Consider the following 22,144-nt stretch of genomic DNA (forward strand, 5'->3'; position numbering starts at 1 on the left):
CTTCAGTCTTCACAACCACTAATTGTGCTGCTATACCAATAAAATTCCAGTCTACAAAAATCATGAGAACTAGTTTCTTACTGCATTTCTGAGTCTACATCTTTTGTGATTCCAGAGATGCAGTTGCAGGTTTGCTTCAGTGTACCCATCTATAAAATCTTGTAAAATGTACTTTCTCGACAATGGCTTTACAAGGCTTAATATCCTGTGCTCTACTCCACTCCTGGATAATTTAGAAGTCCTTATTATTAATGGAAATATTCACCTTATGTTTGCTAACAACCACATTTCTAGCATATTTGGGGGAAAAAAAAGGAATCCCCGACAACTTTGTTTCACTTGTTTTTAGCTTTTTGTTCCTCATGTTTAAGTCTTCTTTTTGTATTCCCAGTTTATGCTGAAGATATTCCATTCCACATCTGTTAATCTGCAGCTACCTGCTTGCACAAAGACCAACTGCATCAATATTTCCAGAGGCAACACCACCACCGGCGGAAAGCATCAGTCCCAGAACGCTGAACACTCCTCTGCCTTTCGGAGCTACAAACTTTCAGGAGCGCAATAACTTGCCAGGGCCCTGTACCCACATCAACAAACTGACACTGAACAAAGAGAACGTAAAAACATCCTCACGTGAAGAAAACATGAAGCTGATCTGCTTTGCTTTCTCTCCCTGCCACTCCACGCGCTCTGCTCACCTCTCTCTGCAATCACAAAGCCCTTCTCATCGTTCGGCAGTAATTCCCCTTTTTCTCAGGTGGTGAAGTGGTGCTGTTGAGAAGCGCTGTCACCTCAATCAGATGTCTAAAAAGTATCTTTTTCATAAGCTGTATTACATCAAATAGGATTAAGTTACCCAGCCCAAGAGGAGAGGTAACAATGCCATTGTGCTCAGCGCCTCACTTTTCACATCCCAGGGATGCCGGTGCATCTCTTTCACGCTTTGCCTGGTTGGCTTTCTTCTGCTTTGCCATAAGGACTCTCTCTGTTTAATCCTTTTGCTTCGGTACGAATTCTGCACTCAAAACGTGACAAGAAAAACTGACGTTTCTAAACATTACTTTGTTCACCTGTAATTTCTCTGCTGCACTTTGCACAGGAAATCGAGCAAAAGAACACAAGTGCGATGGTGTAGATAGCAATCTGGCAGAGTAACTCATGCAGCAGATAAAGGAAAGGTATAAACTATCTGATTTTTTTCTTTTGTAGCATTCACTGGTGAACTAGACAGTATCTTGACAAAATGATCTCAATGGTTTTGTTTAAGTAACTTTCCGAACTGCCTGTCTCAAAGCCTACATGTTATTATAACACCCACTCTCTTTCTCTCCCTTCTAATAGAGCTACGTGATCGTACTTAAAAAGAAGGAAGAGAATGAGGGAACCGAAGCAAGGCACCAAGCTCCCTTCTCCCCCAGTGTTACTCGAGCAAGCAACTGCTACCTGCCCCTACAGTCCAACGAATGGCACAGTTTTCATCTCATGTCCTCACTTTATGCTGCAGAATTTAAAAAAAACATAAAATCACTGTAGGCTTACATACAGAGACCAGATTTTGAAATCCAAGTGACTAAACTTTAGCTCCTAAATCTGTACATCGCTCCCAGGCCACTGCAAGTAAGATCAAGCCTCTTCTGAAAGTGTTCAAATACTAATTGATGTCCTAAATGTAAAGCCAAAAGATTACTCTGACAACTAACAATGGTAAGGATTCAAAGGTGGAAGGCTTTTCAAAGAGAGAGACCATTACTAAGGATCTTATTCTCATTAAAGCTAAGCTTCCCATTGTCTTAAGATATTAAAAATATTCTCATTCTTGACATCTGATACTTATTTAATTTTGATTTCACCGAAACTATCGAAAGCACTCATGAATCACCCCACTGGGTCTGTTTCCATGAGTAAGTAAAGAACATGATTATGAGATAAAGAAATAACTCTAGTCAGCAAATGTAAGACCACCAGAACTCACATTATACGCAGCATGGAATAACTAAACTTTAATTTCTTATTAAATTAGCTCTTCAGCTTCATACTGCCTCCCTAGTACGGCCATACATATTTTTCCTAAAATTATAGTTTTTCAAAAGAAAAAAAAAAACAACAAACCCCTTGATTACATAAACCACACATACACCTACGAAAATGTTCACAGTCAACAAGTCAACAGAAAGATTTGAATGAGATTAACCCAAGTGCCGTGCTTAATTTTAAGCACAAATAAGAGAGAAATTGAAAGTCAATCACCAACAATTTTAATGGTCTTATTTCAGGTCCTTAACTTCAGACTTCTTGAGATGGCCGCATGGTGGTCACTCCCTGTTTCAGAGGTCAGGAGGCAAGTCAAAGAACTTGGCGCCCTCCAAGTTAGCAGTGATATTTGAAAACTTCTGTCAGTAGGCTTAATCTATGTTTACGAGCTTTTATTGCTGAGAACACCAGTCCAAACGTATCCTTAAAAACCACTTGATCTGTACGTAAAGCACAATGTGACATTCACAGGCTAAAGCAGTCTGATAGGGATTGGATCAAGTGTTCATCTATGGTCCTTTTGTTCATATCAGGAAATACTGGACTATTCCATAGGTCATGGATAAGTTTCATGATTTCTTACTGCCTGTCAACACATGACTATTTTTCTTGATGTTTGTAACAGACAACACTAAGCTCTGGGTTGATATGTGACCCATCAAAGGCACTGTACTGGCTGTCAGCAAGAGAGAGGTTCCCCAACCCCCTTTCAAGGGTCATTTCACACAAGGTTTTCATACTGGAAAGACTATATTGTTATAGCATAATTTCTCATTATTAACCAAAACAGCAAGAGTCCTGCTAACACAAGCTCCAGGAAAGGTGCACCTGTGCTAATGTGTGGTACCAGCACTCCTTTCAGTAGTGCCATTAACCTCAACGACAGCATACATTTTTGTAAAGTCAAATTATATTTCAATGCTCTCGACCATCACAACCTGGCAAGCCCATAAAATCAGTGTAACTCAAGTTCATATATTAAAGGTAATTGTAGAGAAAACGTATATCGATATACACACCAAGAAATGATACCCAGTACCTCTACTGCTATGTAAGTTTCACAATTTTAAAAATTAGTATTTCATAACATCCATCACAAGATGTCATGGTTCAGGCGGGTGCTAAGAGACCTCAGCAAATCTCTAGACCAACCTTCTGCTCAAATTAGGGCCCGCTATGGGACCAGACCAGGGTCCTTAGGGCTTTGTCCAGTAGGGTCTTGGAAACCTCCAAGGAGAGAGTCTACCCAGCCTCTGTGAGCAACATCTTCCACTGCTTGACTGTCCTCATGGGGAACAAGCCAGGCTGTGCCTCTCTTGTTTCAACTTATTCCCATTGCGTCTCATCCTCCCACCATGCTCCCCTGTGAAGAGTCTGACTCCATCTTCATGATAACCCCCACAAAAGCCACTTCTTCTCAAGGCTGAATAAGCCCCGGTCCCTCAGCTTTTCCTCACAGGACAAGTGCTCAAGCCCTGATGGTTGTGGTGTCCCAGTGCTGAACTCGCTCCAGGTTTCTGATGTTCCTCCTGCACTGGAGGTCCCAAAACTGGACACAGCATCTAAATGTGGTCTCAGGATTGCTGAGTAGGGGAAGATAATCCCTTCCCTTGAATTCCTGGTTGTGTTTTCATTCGTATAGCCCAGGCTGTGGCCTCCCTTGCTGCCAGGCATACTGCTGGCTTGTGCCCACTGCAGCCCCATGGGCCCTTCCACAGAGCTGCTCGCCAGTCAGTCCCCAGACGGTCTCACTGCAGAGGCTCCTCCTGCCCAGGTGCAGGCTTTGCATTTGTACCTGTTGAAACCAGACACACTACTCCTCTGGTTGTCCACCCATCCAGACCATAATACCCTAACTTGGATACAAGAATATACTGGGACACAGTGTCAAAAGCCTTGTTAAGGTAAAAAATGACATCCACTGCTCTTCCCTTGTTCCCAAATATAGTACCTTTATAATAGAAGCCATTTTATCACAGTTTTCACCAATTTCCATTGTTATGAGATTGGAATACATAAATCTGAAGGTCTGCAAAGTACTTTTGTTCATGTTTATACTCAATACACTGTTTGCATGCTTCTATAGGTCTTCATCTAAGTCAGTGGATCTGAATACATACCAATGATATACTCTCTGGCTACACAGGGAATAGCATCCCCCAGGAATCTTCCTTTTCAATTTTCTTGTTGCTTCGTTCCTTTTCCCATTCCCAACATTCACCGTCAAACAAATCTCATCGGTAAATTCTGTGCAGAGTTCACCTCACTGATGGCAAAACTAACAGACACCTCAACAAAAGCAATGCAATCTAAAAATGTTCAGTACGTTCCACCTGATGCTTCACCATAACTGCAGACGTGGCTGGCACTGCTTTATATCTAAGTCTATTCGTATGCAATTTATAGGTTTTCAAATAAATATGTTCCAAGAAATACCTGTATTGTTGGCTACGAAAAGTAAGTAATAGTTAAGAACGGGCAAGCATTCTTTAATCAAGTTTAGTACAAAATGCAATGTTTAAACTATACAATCTACTGTTTCCACTAATTCTATATAACCGGGAGTGAATTGCCACTTTGAAGGTAACACTGGGAAAAGGAAGTAGTATTTCTTGTCTTTGAGTAACATTTTCCTGAAAGAACCTACGTTTTAAACTAGCCTGAGAGAGACGAGAGCTGGGGTGGGAGTTTGGAGGAAGCTGCTCAGACCCCACATCTCGGCACCTCTCTCTCTCACCAGTGTTTGAGTGGCAAAGACACCCTAAGGCCGAAAGTGTAAAATAACTTTCTGGACTGACCGAAGCTAGGGTAAATAGATACAGATATATATTGTACTCATTAATTCAAAACATCAAGAATCAAGAATACACACAAGCTAGTAAGTGAAATAAAGCAAATGATAGATAGGTTTAAAGATGCAGCCACAGAGAAAGGCGCACTCTGGGCTGCTCCTCACGCGCCTCATGAAATACCGTGGCACCGTTAGCGAGGGCAGAGCGGATCAGCTTGATAAATTGTGCAATAACATTTTAGCATAAGGTAAGCGAGACACCTTCGCCCCGAGGCACACGGCTTGGGCTTATCAGGGAGCGCCCCTGTGCTACAGTTTCATCCCAGATGCGAGAGCCTGCCAACTCTTGTTTGGCCTTGGGATAGGTAAAGAGTAAACGACAAGTTGCCGTCTGGGGCTGCCTTTCTGATGGCTTCTTTTCAAGTTGTGGTGACGCACATCAAGACAAGCTTGACGGCAAGACTTCTGATGGGGTGTAAGGACATAACTACCTGATGAGATCAAGACAGATCTTCTTTATGAGTTTCGCCTCATTTTGTGCGTTTTGCTTCTTGGCTTGAGTGAAGAAAGTAACAACCAGCAGATTTTTAGCCATAAAAACAGTGTGCTTGATGAGGAAGACCACGAAGATCCAACAGCAATAAACATCTGACTGCTGAGGTAACATGAAAGCCTCAGCAGAGAAATGCCAACATCCATATGTGAACAGGAATCCAATGCAACATGTCAGCACATCTGAAAATCTCTGACCAAAGTGAAATGGATTATTTTTTTTCCCCCCAAAAAGAGTTAATTTCCTGCCCAGCACGAAACACGTTAAATGGAACACGACATTTGATACTGATTGAAATTTCCCACCATTATGTGTGTAAGAGACCAGCAGAGGCTGAACCACTGTAAAGTTTCACAGGACTTGAGCACTTCATTGAAAGGCAGAGGAAAGGAAACACAAGAACAGCAAATGCCGACCATACAACCTATGGTTAATGCCTAACTACTCACACTAAATGCCAACATATGAACATTCAGCAAGGGCATATACTACAGTATTTTAAAAATGCTGAAAAAAAAAATATTTACTATATTAAGTAGCCCTATGGAGTTTATGCACCGGCTATGCATTACAGCCATTTAACAACTCTATACTCCTAATCTACACAGAAGCCTTAATATTAAACTAAGAAAAGTAATCACCGCTTAAGTGCTGTTAAGATAAAGCACAGTGACTATGAGCAGGTGGAGAGACAATGTGAGGATAGCTAACATCACCAGCAATCCCAGCCTGAGAAGTTCTTCCTTGCTGGGCACTCTAAAGACATGAAAAAAGCCAGGATGCCTCCCCAAAGGCAAATTAACAAGCTCCCAGTGAAAGCCTAATCAGAAACCAGTTCCACCCAGTTATCCCTGTAAGAATAAAGCTGTTTAAATATAACCATTTACAGTATGTTGCCAGAAATTAACTAAAATACCTCAGGGACATCTGGAAATCCTCCTAGAATGTCAGGCAATATCGCGAACAGTTTCATGACTAAATTATCTGTTTGCAAGTTAAGGATTACCACTTATTACTGGGAAGTTAGGATTTGGCTAATAAATCATTAGAACAACGTCTATCCCTTACACGCAGAAGAAGAAAGGCCATTAAGACAGAATTATAGACTGGCTCATGAACCAGCAACCAGTTTAAGGGTTATCAGCAACAAGCAACTGCTATCTGGTCGGATGAGATACTGAATATAAAATCCCCAAACATGAGTCTGAGGGGAAAAAACAGAAATGAAAGGAACAAGATGTTAACTAAACTCTCTTTGCACATAATGATGTTCAAACAGAACAAGCTCCTTAGTCATATTCTCCGCATTTCTTTAACATAATCTTCCATTTGAAAAGCGGGGATCAAATGGAGAAATTTCCATGCTGCCTGTAGCAACTGAAGAGAAACGAGGAGCAGCAAAGAGCTCAGACCTAACAGCCATGCTATTGAAAAACAGAGAAAGGAATAGGAGCTCTGGCAGAGCGAGTAGGAAAAGCCTTACGCAGCAGGTCGTTCTCTGAGGACTAAATGGCGCTACGAACACCACATAAGCAGGAGAAGTTGACCTAGTTGATCTAGACACGAGGAATGTCTTAACTGTGGAAGCTCGGGCTGGCGTGCTAGAGGTGGGAAGGGTGATGTCCCCCAGCGTAGGTTTGCTTCGGCGTCAGTGGGAGGTCCTCAATGCTGAGACCTCGGAGCCACTCAGAGCGCTTTCCTCTCCTCAGCCCCGCTTTGTCCTTTTCCACAGGTGTGCACAGTCTCTCTTTTCTCCCTCTCACACATATACCCACGCATCTTTTTAGGAGATTCCTATGAAAGACTCCACCCAGGTCAGCCAGTAGCATCCAACTACCAGAGACTGGTACACTGTACCTAACTCACCATCCACTTATATATTGTATTTTGCCTGCAGAAGGAGGCCAAAGGAGCTAAAGGAGTTATCTGGAAAGTATGAAAAAAACACTCATTACTCATATGCAAGGCAGACTACAAGGAAGCGAACAAGTGAAAAATCTTGCATTTCCACAACTGGCTCGCTCCCAGCTCGCATCAGCTAAAATTAGCAACCTATTGCATTTACTACACGCGCGTAGGTATGCCTCTCGAATTAGGTAATTCGTTAGCTCAGCGTCCTCCCACCGCAAAAATAAGCTTGTTTGAGCCTCAGATTTTAGAAACTTGCACGAAATCCTTCTACTCATTAAAGCATGGTCAAGCTCAAAGTGTTACTGTGTCTGAAAACAGTCACTGATTTAACAACGCACTATACCGGGATTTGGAATAGCCACTTTCCATTTACTATCAGGAGATGCCTTTTCAACAATTGTTTTCTAAAGTTAATAATGTCCCTTTGAAAATGATACTTGCAGGTTGGAATCTCTTTTGCTGAACTGTCACTCAAAAAACTTGCTATACTTGTCAGAAAAAGTCAAAATACTATTACTTTAACATCCCATTAATGCTTTAACCAAGTTCTCATAATAGCTCCAAAGGATGAAATGTTCAATTTAAAACTGTAAATCTGTTTGTCTGCCTGTCAAAACAATACCAGTTCTTGCTGTGTCTAGCACCAGCAGTGGATTTACCAAGCAGATTTCAGCTGCTAGTAGTCTAAACTAAATGTACTAACCAAAGCAAATTAAAATAGAAATAACAGATAGAGGCATTGACTCACAACCCAGGAGGTTTACAGGAGCCAGAAATCTTCCCATATTCTAATGTTGTTGCTCAGAGCAAAGAACATGTAAACATCTCCGTTTTTATCAGTTTGCCCCCACTGGTAAAATGAAGACATTAAAGTGTACTTAACTACCGATAAACAAAAGCAATGAAAAATGAGGTTAAGTGATACCGGAGACGCTTCCTGCTCCCACAGAAGTCGGGAGAGTTTTCTCACTGTCCTTCACGGGCAGAAAACCCTGTGTTGAATGTGCCTAAAGACAGAAAGAACCTTTCAAGTCATCATTGTTGTTATTAGCAGCATGCAATGCTTCCTCAACGTGAAAACACCAGAGATTTTAAGAATAGATGGGACTTCATGAAAATGCAACCTCTTGCATGGCATGAGCTACAGACACGAACAGTTCCTGCACTAAGCCAATCACGGCTGTCTGAGCTGCTGTAAATATTTTAGGAAGATAATTCAGCCTTGATTTAAAGCCTTACAGTTTGACGTACACAGAACAATTTAAATAAATTACCTCTCAGACACATGTATTGACATATTTTAATGTAGATACAAACACTTTATGAAATCAGACATGAAGAAAATGCACAACTGAATTGCACGAAATATCACTGCTAGCTTGCAATTTTGAGCATTCGGAAAGTGAAAGGTAGGTAGCTCTGGTGTAAGTCAATAGAAAAACATAAAGGCAGGCTAATCCTCTCACCAGCGTTAAGTAGCAAACCAGACACTACTGTAACTTGCAACTTTTGAAGATTATATACTTCCATTTAGAGCTACTGTATTTCTAGCCCATATGGCTGCTGAAGATAAGGATGGAAAGATGAAAGGAATCAAATGAAACTTTGGATCTTGGTTACGTGTCTTGCCCAAAAAAGTAAGGCACAGTTTCCTACAAATACAAAATGGAAAGAAAATGTTTTGGACTAACGATAGTACGTGGGTACCACAGCAGCAAAGAATCCAGAAAGCTCACACGCTTGCAAACCCACAGGGAAACATCTGTGGAGGATGAGGTCCCTCTAAGCCGGTAAATCAAAAATGCTTAAATTTAGTACCACATTTCCAGATTCTTGTTTGATCTCTCCCCTTCTCATCCCATTTCCTATTTCCCTTGAACGAAAGAATACAGTGTTGACCACAGCTGACGACCTAGGGAGCAGGGTACATCACCAGCACGCAGTGCTCCCACCTGCTTTTTGGCAGGGAGAGGTGCGGTGGCAGGAAGCGGGATCGGGAATGCCGGCGGGGAGGGGAGAGGAGGGAAGGGACCTGGCCGCTCCTTCGAGGACAGATGGTGGGCCGACGACAGTCGGCTGTAAGCTGGGACACGGCAACATAAAAAAGGCATCAATCTCTAGGGTAAGACACACGCAAGGTTTTGTTTATCTAGGGAGAATGCTGGTGTATTTATAATACTGTATTTGAAACTCCCTCTATAATTGTGTCAATAACGTGCATTCATTTAACAGGAGGGATGACAAGGTAAGGAGGGTTTCGAAGAACTCAGAAGGTACAAAATATGTCTACCATGAATCTGCAGCAGAATCTATATTTTTGAACTTATGTCTCATGCTTCCATTTATAAAGACACCTCAATCTCAGTGCCGTTCAATTTACTAGAAAGATAATATTCTGGTTTAAAGAAACAGCAGATGGGCAAACAAGGTAAAGGGCATTTCATTTCAGTTGCCTCTCCTCCATGCCAACACACTACTTTGAAGGGACTGCAAGTGTGGGAGGGGAACATATGTGCATGTGGATTGTGCATCTCGGAGAATATTTGCTGCTGGAACATAGTCTCTCCTTTCTTTACTCTTTCCTTCCACAATAGCTCAAATATATATTCACACGATGGGTGGTCCCGCACAGTTATACGCGGATGTAAGCCAGCGAACGAGGAGTCTCGGTTCCACATGCAAACAGTGACTACGGAGCCACTCCAACAAATGCCATGTCAACCTTAAGGCTTCAGAGAGAGATTAGCACCTCCTGAAAGTGCAGACGGAGGCTTTAAGTAGCCCCGTGACAGAGGCTGGAAATAAAGGTGTTTTTCAACAACACCCCCAGAAGTTGCTTGGACCTTGCTGGAGTCCAAACCAGGGCTTTGAACGGTTCTGCCTTGGCGGTTTCTCAGCAAATACCGACAGAGCCCGCTGCCATTTAAACCACCACTGATCAAGTCAGACAAAACTCTCAGACCAGCCAACAATGTTACTGTATCTAAGGTTGCAAATGAAGAGGGCGCTACTAATATCGAGTCATGAGGCTCTGGAAAAAGAACTGATCTGGGTGAAATTCTGATACTGTCTTAGGGAGAAACTTGTGGTACCTCTGGAAGGGAACTATCATCAAGATAGATCTGTCACAACAGCTTGGACTTCTGGAAGAGGTGAGAGCCACCTAGAAATCCACCTTCACAGACCAAGAAGTGAACAGCTCTGCTGAGGATCTGAAACAGACAATGCAGGAGAATACACAGCATAGTCTTCAAATTCCACGTGCAGCATTTCCAGCAGCAGGCAAGAAACTGAAAATGCTCTTTAAGGAATGTGAAAATGATGGAGTGAGAAAGTATAGCAACTTGGCTGAAAGGCAAATGACAGGCTCAAATGCGCTCTAAACAGACCTTAACACAGTTTAAGGACATACCCGATCCCTTCAGCTCAAGTGGGTACTGCAAAATGAGTACTCACTCTCCCACAGTTGGAGGGGACCAACACAACACGCTGATCTGAAACTTAACTGACAGCTTATTCCTTTCTGTGATTTACAACATCGTCTTTTCTGGGGGTGAGACCAGGAGCGCTGTAACAAAGAGAGCCACAGGAACATGGATCCTGGTTCATACTATGGAGCGTAGACCTTGATGGAATGGTGGTGTACAACAGGTAAACATTCCTGTGCTTTGTCTCAGTAAAGTCAGCTGCAACTGTTAAGGCAGCAGGATAGAATGAAGCCTCTGATAATACAAACCTCAATAGGTTGAAAACAGGTTTCCCCTTGAAGCTAGAGAGACACCTGCCAATCCTGGAAAGAGACCAGGAGAGGAGACTGGCAGATGCCTGCATGCCATTAGAGGGACTAGAAGTCTGAATTCCGGATGGATTTGTTATATCCCCCCTCTCCCACATGTGCCGGTTTTTGGCTGGGACAGAGTTAATTTTCTTCATAGTAGGTAGCATGGGGCCATGTTTTGGATTCATGCTGAAAATAGTGTTGATAGTACAAGCAGGTTTTAGCTATTGCTGAGCAGTGCTTACATGGAGTCAAGGCCTTTTCTGCTCCTCATACCGCCCCACCAGCGAGTAGGATGGGGGTGCACAAAGAGTTGGGAAGGGACACAGCTGACCATGCTGACCATACCATATGACATCATGCTCAGTACACAAAGCTGGGGGAAGAAGAAGGAAGGCAGGATGTTTGGAGTTACAGCATTTTGTCTTCCTGAGTACCCATTATGCGTGATGGAGCCCCGCTTTCCTGGAGATGGCTGAACACCTGCCTGCCAGTGGGAAGTAGTGAAGGAATTCCTTATTTTGCTTTGCTTGTGCGCACGGCTTTTGCTTTACCTACTAAACAGACTCTATCTCAACCCACAATTTTTCTTACTTTTAGCCTTCCGATTCTCTTCCACGTCCCACTGTGGGAGAGTGAGTGAACGGCTGCGTGGAGCTTAGTTGCCAGCTGGGGTTAAGCCACGACACTGCAGAAAGTCAAAAACTTGAGTAGAAATTCAAACAAGAACTGCAGCTTATTCAGAGGGATGAATTCGTACCTGACAAACAACTATGACAGTCTGCAAGCCTCAACTGCAATGAGGCTGAGGAACACATGCGTGTCCCCAGACCATCTTATACTCTGAGGACATGGCAATTGCCATGACTGAGAAGCAGAATGAGGAAACTCATCTTCCATCTGATCTAGTCATTTATCTTTGATCCTTTTGGCTGTGACGTGGCAAGAAGCAGTTATCTGAAATGATGTAGTTGAGTCCAGAATAGTACTCCTAACAGTCAGAGAGACCCCAGGATTGGTGGGCAATGCAGAGTACACATCAGGCCATGAAATGGTTCTTTTGGGGATCTGCCATCCCCTTTATGGCAAATCTTAGTGTTGCTGGAGTTTGTCACCAACGTTAGTTCCCTGAACAGTTTCAGAAGCTGAGATAGAGATTTACGTGGCAGTTTTAGCATCACTAGCGCCAAGCACGGAGATAACCAAGTTAGTTCCACTAGCCCTAAAGAATGCAATGACAGTGTTCATGGAGCTGATGTACCTAGGACCCAGGCTGCTGTGACAAGCAGAGAACTGCTGCAACAGATAAAGAAGAAAACAAATGCTTACAGCGCTTCATATTGGCCTTCAGTGGCTGAACTGGTTCTGGGGATGACCAAATCAGAAGCCTCTGTGGTAATCACAAGGATCTGAGAGGACTTGACTTTACCAGTCTGGAAGGAGAAGACAGAGAGACTTTCTTGGGATGGCTTTCTTAGGAGGACGGCCAGCGGTAGATCAAAGACAGCAGTCAGGTCTGGCTGAATGCCTTCCAGCTCATGATACCCACTGGGTCCCACATCAGAGAAAGCTTTCACTGCCTTCTCAAGGAGAAACTTTCTCTAGTTCAAGCTCACCATCAGGTTTTAAAGAACATCTCGCTAGGAGCAAGACCTCCGTCACGCTAACGAAACCCTGTATGTGTGTCAGAAGATGAAACTCAACCCCAAAGCAGGGCTATAACCAGGTATACCCAGGTTGTAGAACAGCCGTGGGGAATATCATCGCAGCTAAAGAGAAGCGCAGCTTCTCCTAATGAAAATTCATAGCAGCAATTGGGTAGTTGAGAGAAAATGAGATGACACAAGAATTATCCACCTTACTTACGCACTGAGTGGGAAGGTGAGCACATTCCCTAATGAACACATTTCTGGTCTCAAGTGGCAGGCCATGTAAGTATCTGTGATCTGAATGTAACTGTGGACTACCACTCCAAAAAATAAAAAAGTAGGTCTTCCAGTTGCAACTTTGTACTAAATAACCCAAGTCCACAAACTTGAAAACTATGTCTGCTCATTTACTGTCTCCTCTGTGCTTAATAGAGACCTATTCCAATTTGCACTTAATTGGATTACTACAGCTAATGGCAAAATGAGGTGTTAAATATATATGTTTTAGTAGTCAATTGAATTTAACTTAAACCCCACACATGTATAAAGTTATGACTGATCAGTGCACAGTGCTAGTCAGCAGAAACCCAGCATGATCAAACTTACAAAAAATTCCTCCCTGCAAATATGCTGTACCACTGACAACTCCAGTACGGACAGAGCAGTAGTTAACTTGTGATAAATTCCACAAAATTACATTCCCCATTCATTTCAGAGAGGAAATAAACAAACCTAAAGTGGTCCAGATGAACTGAAAGACAAAATAAATGAACAAAAAAGAAAAATATATAACCATACTTCAGGTGAATCTGTATACACTTGATTGTGATTTAAAATAACTTATGTGCATACGCGCACATTTTTGTTTACTTGTTTAGCTCAAAACATGTATTTTCTTTTTTCAGTGGCCTTCAGACTCTAAAGCTTCAAATAAATAATTTTGTTTACTTCATATTACCAAGAAATCTATCTATTCAGACACTTCAGAGACTAAAAGAAAAAATGGCAGAGGACATTTTCCGTTTGAAAAGAGTAGCCTTGTTATCTCAGTCATTCCTGTATCAATATTCTATGTAAAAATTTATTTTTCAATTGCCAGCCATATGAATTTAGATTAAGATTCAAAAAATAAGCAGTGATCTCTTCAACTTCTGAGATGCTGAAAGCCAAGTGCTACCATCACATAAATCTTCGCAATCCCATCCTTTTCAGAGTACATCATTACGTTTACACTACAGAAGTTGTCTTCCTTTGTGCAAAGGTTTTACTGGGCCACATGTGAGAACAAACGCCTAAAAGCAGAGGTTAGCTCATCTTTAGTTGGAGCGTGTCCATCACAAAAAGTACTCCAGACCGATATTACTTCTGTAAGACCAACAGCAACAACAGCACACAGCAGTACTTTACAGGCCAAGGTTTTCATGTTTGGATGACAGTACCACTCATCTATGATGATCTACTAAACAAAGATACATCCAAACTATTTAGTAGGAAGTCTAGTTTGTTGAAAAGTCTTTGTAAATATTTGAAGGACTGCTATTACCACCTAGCCACTTATTTTTTTCTATCTCACCTTTTACAAATACAGAGCAACACCACAGTCCTGGTGCCCGTATGAGACAGTTTGAATCAGCCCCTTCCTTGAAAAACTAAACCAGTCATGAGTTTGGAGAAAAGAACGCTGAGTGGGAGATGGATGAGGTTCATAAGATCACCAAGGCAGTGGATAAGGTGAATGTAGAACTGCTATTTAACAAATCGCACAATGCTTGAACCAGGGGACACCTGTTTAAACTAGTCAGAAGTTGAGAAAAAAGGTAAAATAATGTACTTTTTTAATGTGATTGGTAGCGAACTTCTGCAGTGAACTTTGCTGCCAGACTATGCTGGAAGCAGACAGCATTTAACCAAAAGGATTCATTGACAACAGGTCCAAAAATGTCTAAAGGGACGAGGCAAACATCCCTAACCCAACGTCTGTGGACAGCAGGAGGGGAATGGACTGCAGAATGTGGCCAGGCTTACGTGCTGTCCTTAAACAGCATGTCCTATTGCCTCCACTGAAGGCACAATGCTGGGCCAGATGGACCCTGCTGAGATCCTCTTGGGTGTTTCTTATGCTTTCTAATCTTGAAAAAGTTTTGAAGTTCATTGTTTCAAAAGATAACAAACTTTGATTCCGGGAGAGAGCATCAACAATTTAGAACAGCGTTCACAGATGTGTCACAGGCCAGAAGGACAGCTCACTACCACAGGAGGTGAGTGCCTACCCAGAACAAAACAAAGCACTGACATAGGGAAATAGTTAGAAGGAAATATCTCAAGCTGAATCCAGCAGCTGGAAAGAGGCAACGCTGCTGCCGCTCCAGGCCCTCAGGTCCAACCAGTAGCGAGGCTCAACACGTTTTTCCAACAGGCACGTGCATTCAGAGCACACACGTACACACACATATATATATGGCTGGACAGACAGATCCCAGAGAGACACTTGGAGCACTCACACGAACACTCACGGCTCTCACACCCAGAACCGACCTTTGGAGACCTCCAAAGCCATCCTGGCCCCAGCCCACTTCACTTACTCGCTGTCTTGTCCAGTTTGATCCTTGCTAACACTCACACACTCACCCACACACCCGCACTCATTCCAGTGGCTGCACCACACACCCCCGTACACACACAGGGAGTAAAGAGCCCCTCACTGGAAAACAGCTGAAGGTGGACCTTAATGAGGAGACAGGGCAGACGGTGCCGGTCAGCAGCAGGGCATCATCAGACAAGCATCCTGGCCAGACCCTTCTATTCTGTTATCCCTCTACTTCCCACATTTGTTTCTCCCCGTATCACCTAAATCCCCCCCTTTTCCCACCTTTGGTTCCTCCCCATGGCATCCCATAACAAGCCCTGTGCAATCCCCAAAAGCTTTTTCCCTGCATCCCCCGACATGTCCCACACCCCCCAGCTAGCGATGCCCTCGGTCCAAAAAGCAACCCAGAGAGCTGCTCCTGATGGCTCACGGTGGCGGGTTTCATGCCTGGACGCTGCTGGGACAGTCCTGGTAGGGGACTGGGCAGGGTCTCCCTCCCTCCGGGTCCTTAAATTTGGGTTTCCACCTGCCCCTGTTCTCCTTTGGGCCTGTGCACATGGACCTTTAACAGCTCTCCCATGATGAGCTCAGCAGCAGTCCATCAAGGTATTGTTTGGGGTCCTTCAACCAACGTCCCTCTGGGCTCCTCTGCGGGTGCGCGGATGAGCGTTACCCCACAAGCACTCCAGCACCACTGCAGTCAGCCAGCCGTGAAACCCAGTGGCTTTCCACCAGCTTCCTGAGCTCTAACACACGGATTGAATCTGTCACAGGTCGTCTGCTTCTTAAAATAACCTGTGATGATCAATCCCCCTTCAGCATCTGTTAGAAATCATCACGTATTGCTTGTCATAAACGAAATATGGTTATTAATGATTAGTATGGTTATTAATGATTAGGTAAATCATATAAGGAACCGAACGGTTAGCACAGGCTGTAGTCAGTAACTTGTGCCCATCCCGAACGCTACCGTTTCAGCCGCCTCATCAAGGTCAACACGGCTACTCAAGCGGCTAAAAAGAAGCATTTGCGTCCCAGGAAAATCGGGGCGTTACAGATCGCAGCCCCTGCCCTGCAGAGAGCCCTGCCCGCGGCCCCGGCCAGCGCCCGGCCCTGACCCGTCTTTTCATTCATGCAGCAAAGGCTTCGCATCAGCCTCGAGAATTGCAATGCATCTTTTCCCATTTCATTGTTTTTTGGGTTTGTTCATTACCTCTCTGTTGGTCTTCTGTTCCATTAAGTTGTTTTTGTGCTTCTTCAATTTTGTCTGCAAGAAAGAGAAGTCATTATTAAAATACATATATAAAAAACCCATAAGATTTTAGAAAGTCATTTACCGAAATCTGTCTTGAGCTATCTGTTCATATTTAGGAGCGATACCATTCACACTGGTATGGAAATATGCAGTACATTATGACTAATACGGCCACATAAAACTTTATCATGTTTCACCAGCAAGGCTACTGACATGTTAAATTACACGGAACTGCAGAAAAGAAAAGCATCAGCATTGGACCTGCACTCAACAGCTAATGCCGCTGCAGCTTCATACCATCTGTAATAATTTATGCAGTCAGGGGACTCTTTGGAATAGGTATTATGGTGCATTACAGAGTATTTTAATAACGTTTTTGAAAAATGCTGTTAGAACAAGACAATGCGGCATTAAACAGGGGGATACAAAGAGCAAACAGGATTTGCTACGTGAAGCAACGGAGCCGATACTGTCACATGGGAGTAGTGGGGGATGAGCAGTAGCCCTGTCCTTATTCCTCGGCAAAACCACCCGGAATTCCCCCACACGCAGCAGGAGCAAACGTGAGGCCTCCGATCTTGCCTCTTGCCCTGTTCTTCGCAGATCGCCTGCTGCCCCCCAAACACATCGGTGTCAGGAGGGGGACTGTGTTGCTGCTGCAGAGAAACCTCAGAGAAGATCCCGTGGGAAGGGGGGGACCTCCTTGTGCAGAGCACGAAACAAGAAAAGGGGCAGACAGAATGAATAAAAACTTGAGACCAATTTCTTTTTGGTAACAAAGAGTCTCCTGAGTGGCTTCAGGATCAGAAGTTGTGCCGATAAGAAGCAGTGGCGCTGGGAGAGGCTGAGCTCCACACTAAACCAGGGCTTGACCAACCAAGATCTGAGCTTTCAGATAACACTGCTCATTTTCCAGAACACCTGTGAAAGCTTTTTTGTTTTCTTGAGCGGAGGGAGTGGGCCATTTTTATAAATTTAAATTGAAAGAATAGAACACAACTGGATTCATCCTAAACTTCTCCAACCATGCTGCTACAACTCTGGAAATACCAGACTTCTTGGATACCATACGTAGAAGCAGAAGGACAGCTCTGCCAAGTCCTCACCTCTTTCTTCACAAGCGTGGAGGCTGTTACTCGGTCTGATTTGTAGTCACTGTTTCTATACAACACAAGGTTTCTAGAAAATGGTCCTTTTTTCAACAGACATTTAAATCAGTGGGTTTAAATTACTTTAATATTTATGCGCTGAACCACTCAAGTACGTTGGAACCATTTGTTCACAGCTGAAGTCTGAAATTGTTTTACAATTATCTTCTCAATAGGACCAAAAAATTATAATTGAAACAAACCCTTCTCACAGGTTTTAAGACCCAGTTTTGCTCAGCTTGCCCAGTTCTGCATTTCTGCCTTTGAAAACCAGTACCAGGTTCCCTTCCTCACTAAAGCTCAATCATTCCTCTCCTGTACGTTGTTCTGGAGAACGGACCAGAACATCTCAGGAGGATGTTAACTGGGCAGACTCCCAGAGCTGGAGCAAATGAAGCTGCTAATGAGAAAGACTACCACCACAATTTTACAAGCCAAACCTCTTCCTTTTTCCTCTGAGGTTAGCGAGACATACATACGTATTTAAAGAGAAGTTTTTATGCAGTCTCTTTTGTACTGACTTACTGGCTGCTGAAGACAAACATAAGCAACTCAAAGAGAAGAACCCTTCGCCAACTCTTTACCAACCCAGTTACGCAGGCTGACTTTAAACAATGAAGACTTGATATTTAACATCTTCCTGGATTTCAGCTGCAGCTGAAATACTGTATGTATCTATACTTTTTTTTTAATAGAAAGGGCTGTAAATAACGATTTCTAACAAAAATAAGAGGGAACATAAAAAAAGCATCTTTTAATAAATGCGCCACTAATGCTATCAGAGAAAAGTGTATCTAACAATCTTATACTGTTTTCCCACAGTTTATTGCTTTACAGAAAGGTGATGGAACAAGCAACTTACAAAGTTGCGTGACAGCTGATGAAATACATGAACGCACAGGAAAAAAAGAAACATTTTTTTAATAAACAAATTAACCCTGCAAATGGAGCTGTAAGATTTACCAAAAAGCAACAAGCAATCAAACCCACAGACTGGCTAGCAAACTAATTTCTCCTCTGTTTAGAGATCTAATGCACGAGATACGGTATTTATCTCTTGAGAGCATGTAAAACATTTGTCGCCAAAATATACTTAAGTACACACACAACTGCAGTTTCACTATTAAAAGAATTATCTTCATATTTCACATAAATGCTGCAATAAATGTATGCATTTAAATTCATGATTATCCTATTTTACAGAGAAAAATTACTTAAGTATTTTGGAAGCTTGCTACATTAGATTGCCAGAAAGATTAAATTCTTTGATCTCCTTAGCTGAATTCTCTCTCTCTTATTAAAAAAAAAAAAAAACAACCAAAAAACCTAAAAAAATAAATTGAGTTCCTATCACAAATTCCCAACCACTTCTTTGTCAGACTGTAAGCCCAAACAAAGAAACACTGATAATGGAAATAATAACTAGGTAAACATATACTTGGTGCACAGCCAGAAAGTCTCCTGCGCTTCCTGCATCTCCTGAAATGTTTCCCCAATGAATTGTATTTGTGTTGCATATGTGTCTTCCTTCCTATGGAGGTGTGCGTACTTTCGAGCATCATGAACACCGAAAAAAAATTCAATACTGGTTCTGGAAACCGAGATGCTGATTTTGACTGTAAATGAGGCATAGGTTTTAACATGGGTCTGCCTGAGGAACGTTTGATTGAGGACTACATCCTCGTACCCACCCGTATCTCACCGCTACCTGCTCTTCTTATTGCACCAAGGCAGGTTCAACACCGTTGACCGAAATTTGTGGCAGCCGCTTCCCAGACTGCCGCGTTTTACAACAGCAGATCCTATACGGATGACAACTTCCCAAAGCGCTGCAATTCCGGCTGGAGGGAAGAACTGTGTTATCCCAACCCGCCGGGGCACAGGCGGGAAGAGCAGGCTGCCAACCACTCACCCCAGCCCCCCCCATGGCTCTTCCCACAGCTCCAGCCTACGCCAACAAGAACCTGCTGATATCCATCAAATTTAGATTACCCAGTCATTTCCTCCTCCTTTGTCTCATTAAATTACGTGAAACATTTAGAGGCAAATTACTTCAGATAGACAATCGATAATACAATTATGAAAGAATATGGTACACTAACAGTACACACCTTTGAAAACTCTTTATAAGAAAAAATACATTACCTAAAAATCATCTGCAAAACCCAGGAGGAACTGAAAACTACAAAGTCCACTATTAATTCCAAATAATATTATTCAATCCAAGACTCATCTGATTTAGTATTATTTCAGATTCGAACCTGTGCTACTAAAGATACCGTATAATCTGAAAATTTTACAAAGGAAACATTTCTTTATCACTGGAGTATAATTTATGTCTACCAGGATAAGAAGAAGTAATTTAACTAATGGAAATTTCTAATACATGGCAGGCACGGCACCCTCTTTATTTCCCATAAAATGACAGAATAGTACATATCTTAACAACCGGATTATTTTTAAGAGCTATCCTGACATCCCCAACCTTCGGCAGACGGCCTTCTGGAGCAGCACGTACCTAGAAGCAAATGATGACGGTGACAGACACGCTCTCACTTAAGACGGGGCACTCCTCACTAAGTGCTTACTAGAGGGGGGGAAAGCAGAGCAACGATAAGAGAGGAACTCTTCGTATGTGCTGCTGTATAGAGAGGACATTCCATATGATAGCAGTGTCACAAGCCATGGAGCCAGCTCTTGGTCGTCTTAGGCAGGGGCATCCCACAAAAAAGCGAAGTACAGCTATATAATACATAATACAGGTAATATAATATATAATAGTTATACATACACACACGTATATATATATTTACGTGCATGTGTGTAAAATAAAATGAAACAACATGGGTGCAATGACTTTTCTTACTCCAGTGTTAAACCTTTTCATGTTATCGTCCAACACGGCTCTCCCAGCAGGTATGTGCTGTATGGAAATATCATCAAATTCCTTGGGGTTTTAAATATATAATGTAACTGCGCTTTTTAGGAATGCGAGAAAAGAGACCGGCATGCAGTAAAATATGCTTCTTGTTTTACACGCCTCCTGCTGTGATAGATCATTAAATGGATACCAACCGTCTGAGTTAGATACGGTGCTGCTGTGGTAGGTTTTTAAATGAAAAAATAAACCAGATTTTTCACCAGCTTGACGTTCTCTATTTTTTACCTTCACTGAGAGAAATAACCTCACTGGTCTTAATTACACCACAAATAAATCTATTTTAGAAAGATTTTTTTTTTAAAGACATCAGCATATCAACTTATACAAACCTGAACATGTTTACATGTATTAAAAATGGATTAGGAATTTTCAAAAAAACATTGAAAGGCCTTATTTATATGGTCAGTTAAGGAAGAAAAAAAAAAAGGGGTAGGAATTTCAGCAAAGAAAGCAAAAATAATGAAAAATGTAAGGTTTGCAAAATATGAAACCAGTAACTCCTGACAGCAATTTAAGCTGGAGCAAAAGAAATCTTACAGTTGTGGGTTTTATTTTGGGTTTTTTTGTTGGTGGTGTTGTGTTGTTTTTTTTAAAGCACGTTAGAAAACTCCTCTTTTTTGCCCATGTAAGAGAGCTCCCATGCCTGCACAATGAGATGACTTTGTCCTACTCAACAAGTCGCCCCACACAGTGACAACACAGAGAGGAATGGAGTGGCAGTCACTGGGGAGGACTACTTTTAAGCCACCAGGAAAGCTTACACGGGGGGGAAGTGTTCATTAAACCTAAGCAAAACACCCAAACATGAAAATTTTTCATTGTCCGTATTTGCATATATCTGTATCACTGTAAAAAGGCTTTTTTGGGGGTTCTTGATGAAGATGCAAAACTTCTGCTCTGAAACAATAAAAAGGACTTTATTTTTTTTTAATCTTAAATACTCTGTTTATGGATAAGTGGAAAACTAGCAGATTTACACAATATTGGGTGCTAAGAACAGGCTACTTCATCAAAACTTTAACAAACACGAGTTTATATCTTGCCTGAAAGGCTAGGGTTTTATATTCAAACATTTAACCAAAACAGCTGGAAGGAAAACGTCAGCATTTTTTTCCCCTTCAGTTAAAGGCAGAACAACTCTCAGACCCTTACGCCTGAGTCATCCTAAAAGTACCTCCAGCAAAACAACTTCAGATGGCAACAGTTTTTCTTGTTGCTTTCTCAAAAAACTCGCTCTTTCTTACCTTACTCCATCAGAAGACATCTGAAAAGTAATTTTAAAAATCACTTTGCATGTTTTCCAACGGACAGAACGAAAGATACCGCTTTATTATACTTTCTTGCATAGATCACTAGCAGAGAAGAAACTGCAGTGACAAAACATTCTTCAGCTGAAGTGCATTAACGCCATCACCCTATATGCAGTGGGAAGTATTACTGAAAACGCATCATAGGTGAAGTTCCTTTTTTCTATTGGGGGGGGGGGGGGGGAGGCACAGC

General features: G+C 42.3%; 1 protein-coding gene across 1 annotated transcript in view; it reads right to left on the reverse strand.

The window, feature by feature from the left end:
* Positions 1-22,144, reverse strand: part of HIVEP1 (HIVEP zinc finger 1) — a 123,229-nt gene that overhangs the window by 35,347 nt on the left and 65,738 nt on the right. Inside the window, exon 4 of the mRNA XM_082499300.1 lies at positions 16,514-16,567. Within this exon, the coding sequence (XP_082355426.1) occupies positions 16,514-16,567 (54 nt within the window). The remainder of the gene's footprint in view (positions 1-16,513; positions 16,568-22,144) is intronic.

The sequence above is a fragment of the Vanellus vanellus genome (genome assembly GCF_965231255.1).
Source record: "Vanellus vanellus genome assembly, chromosome: 2".
NCBI classification, from domain to species: Eukaryota; Metazoa; Chordata; class Aves; order Charadriiformes; family Charadriidae; genus Vanellus; species Vanellus vanellus.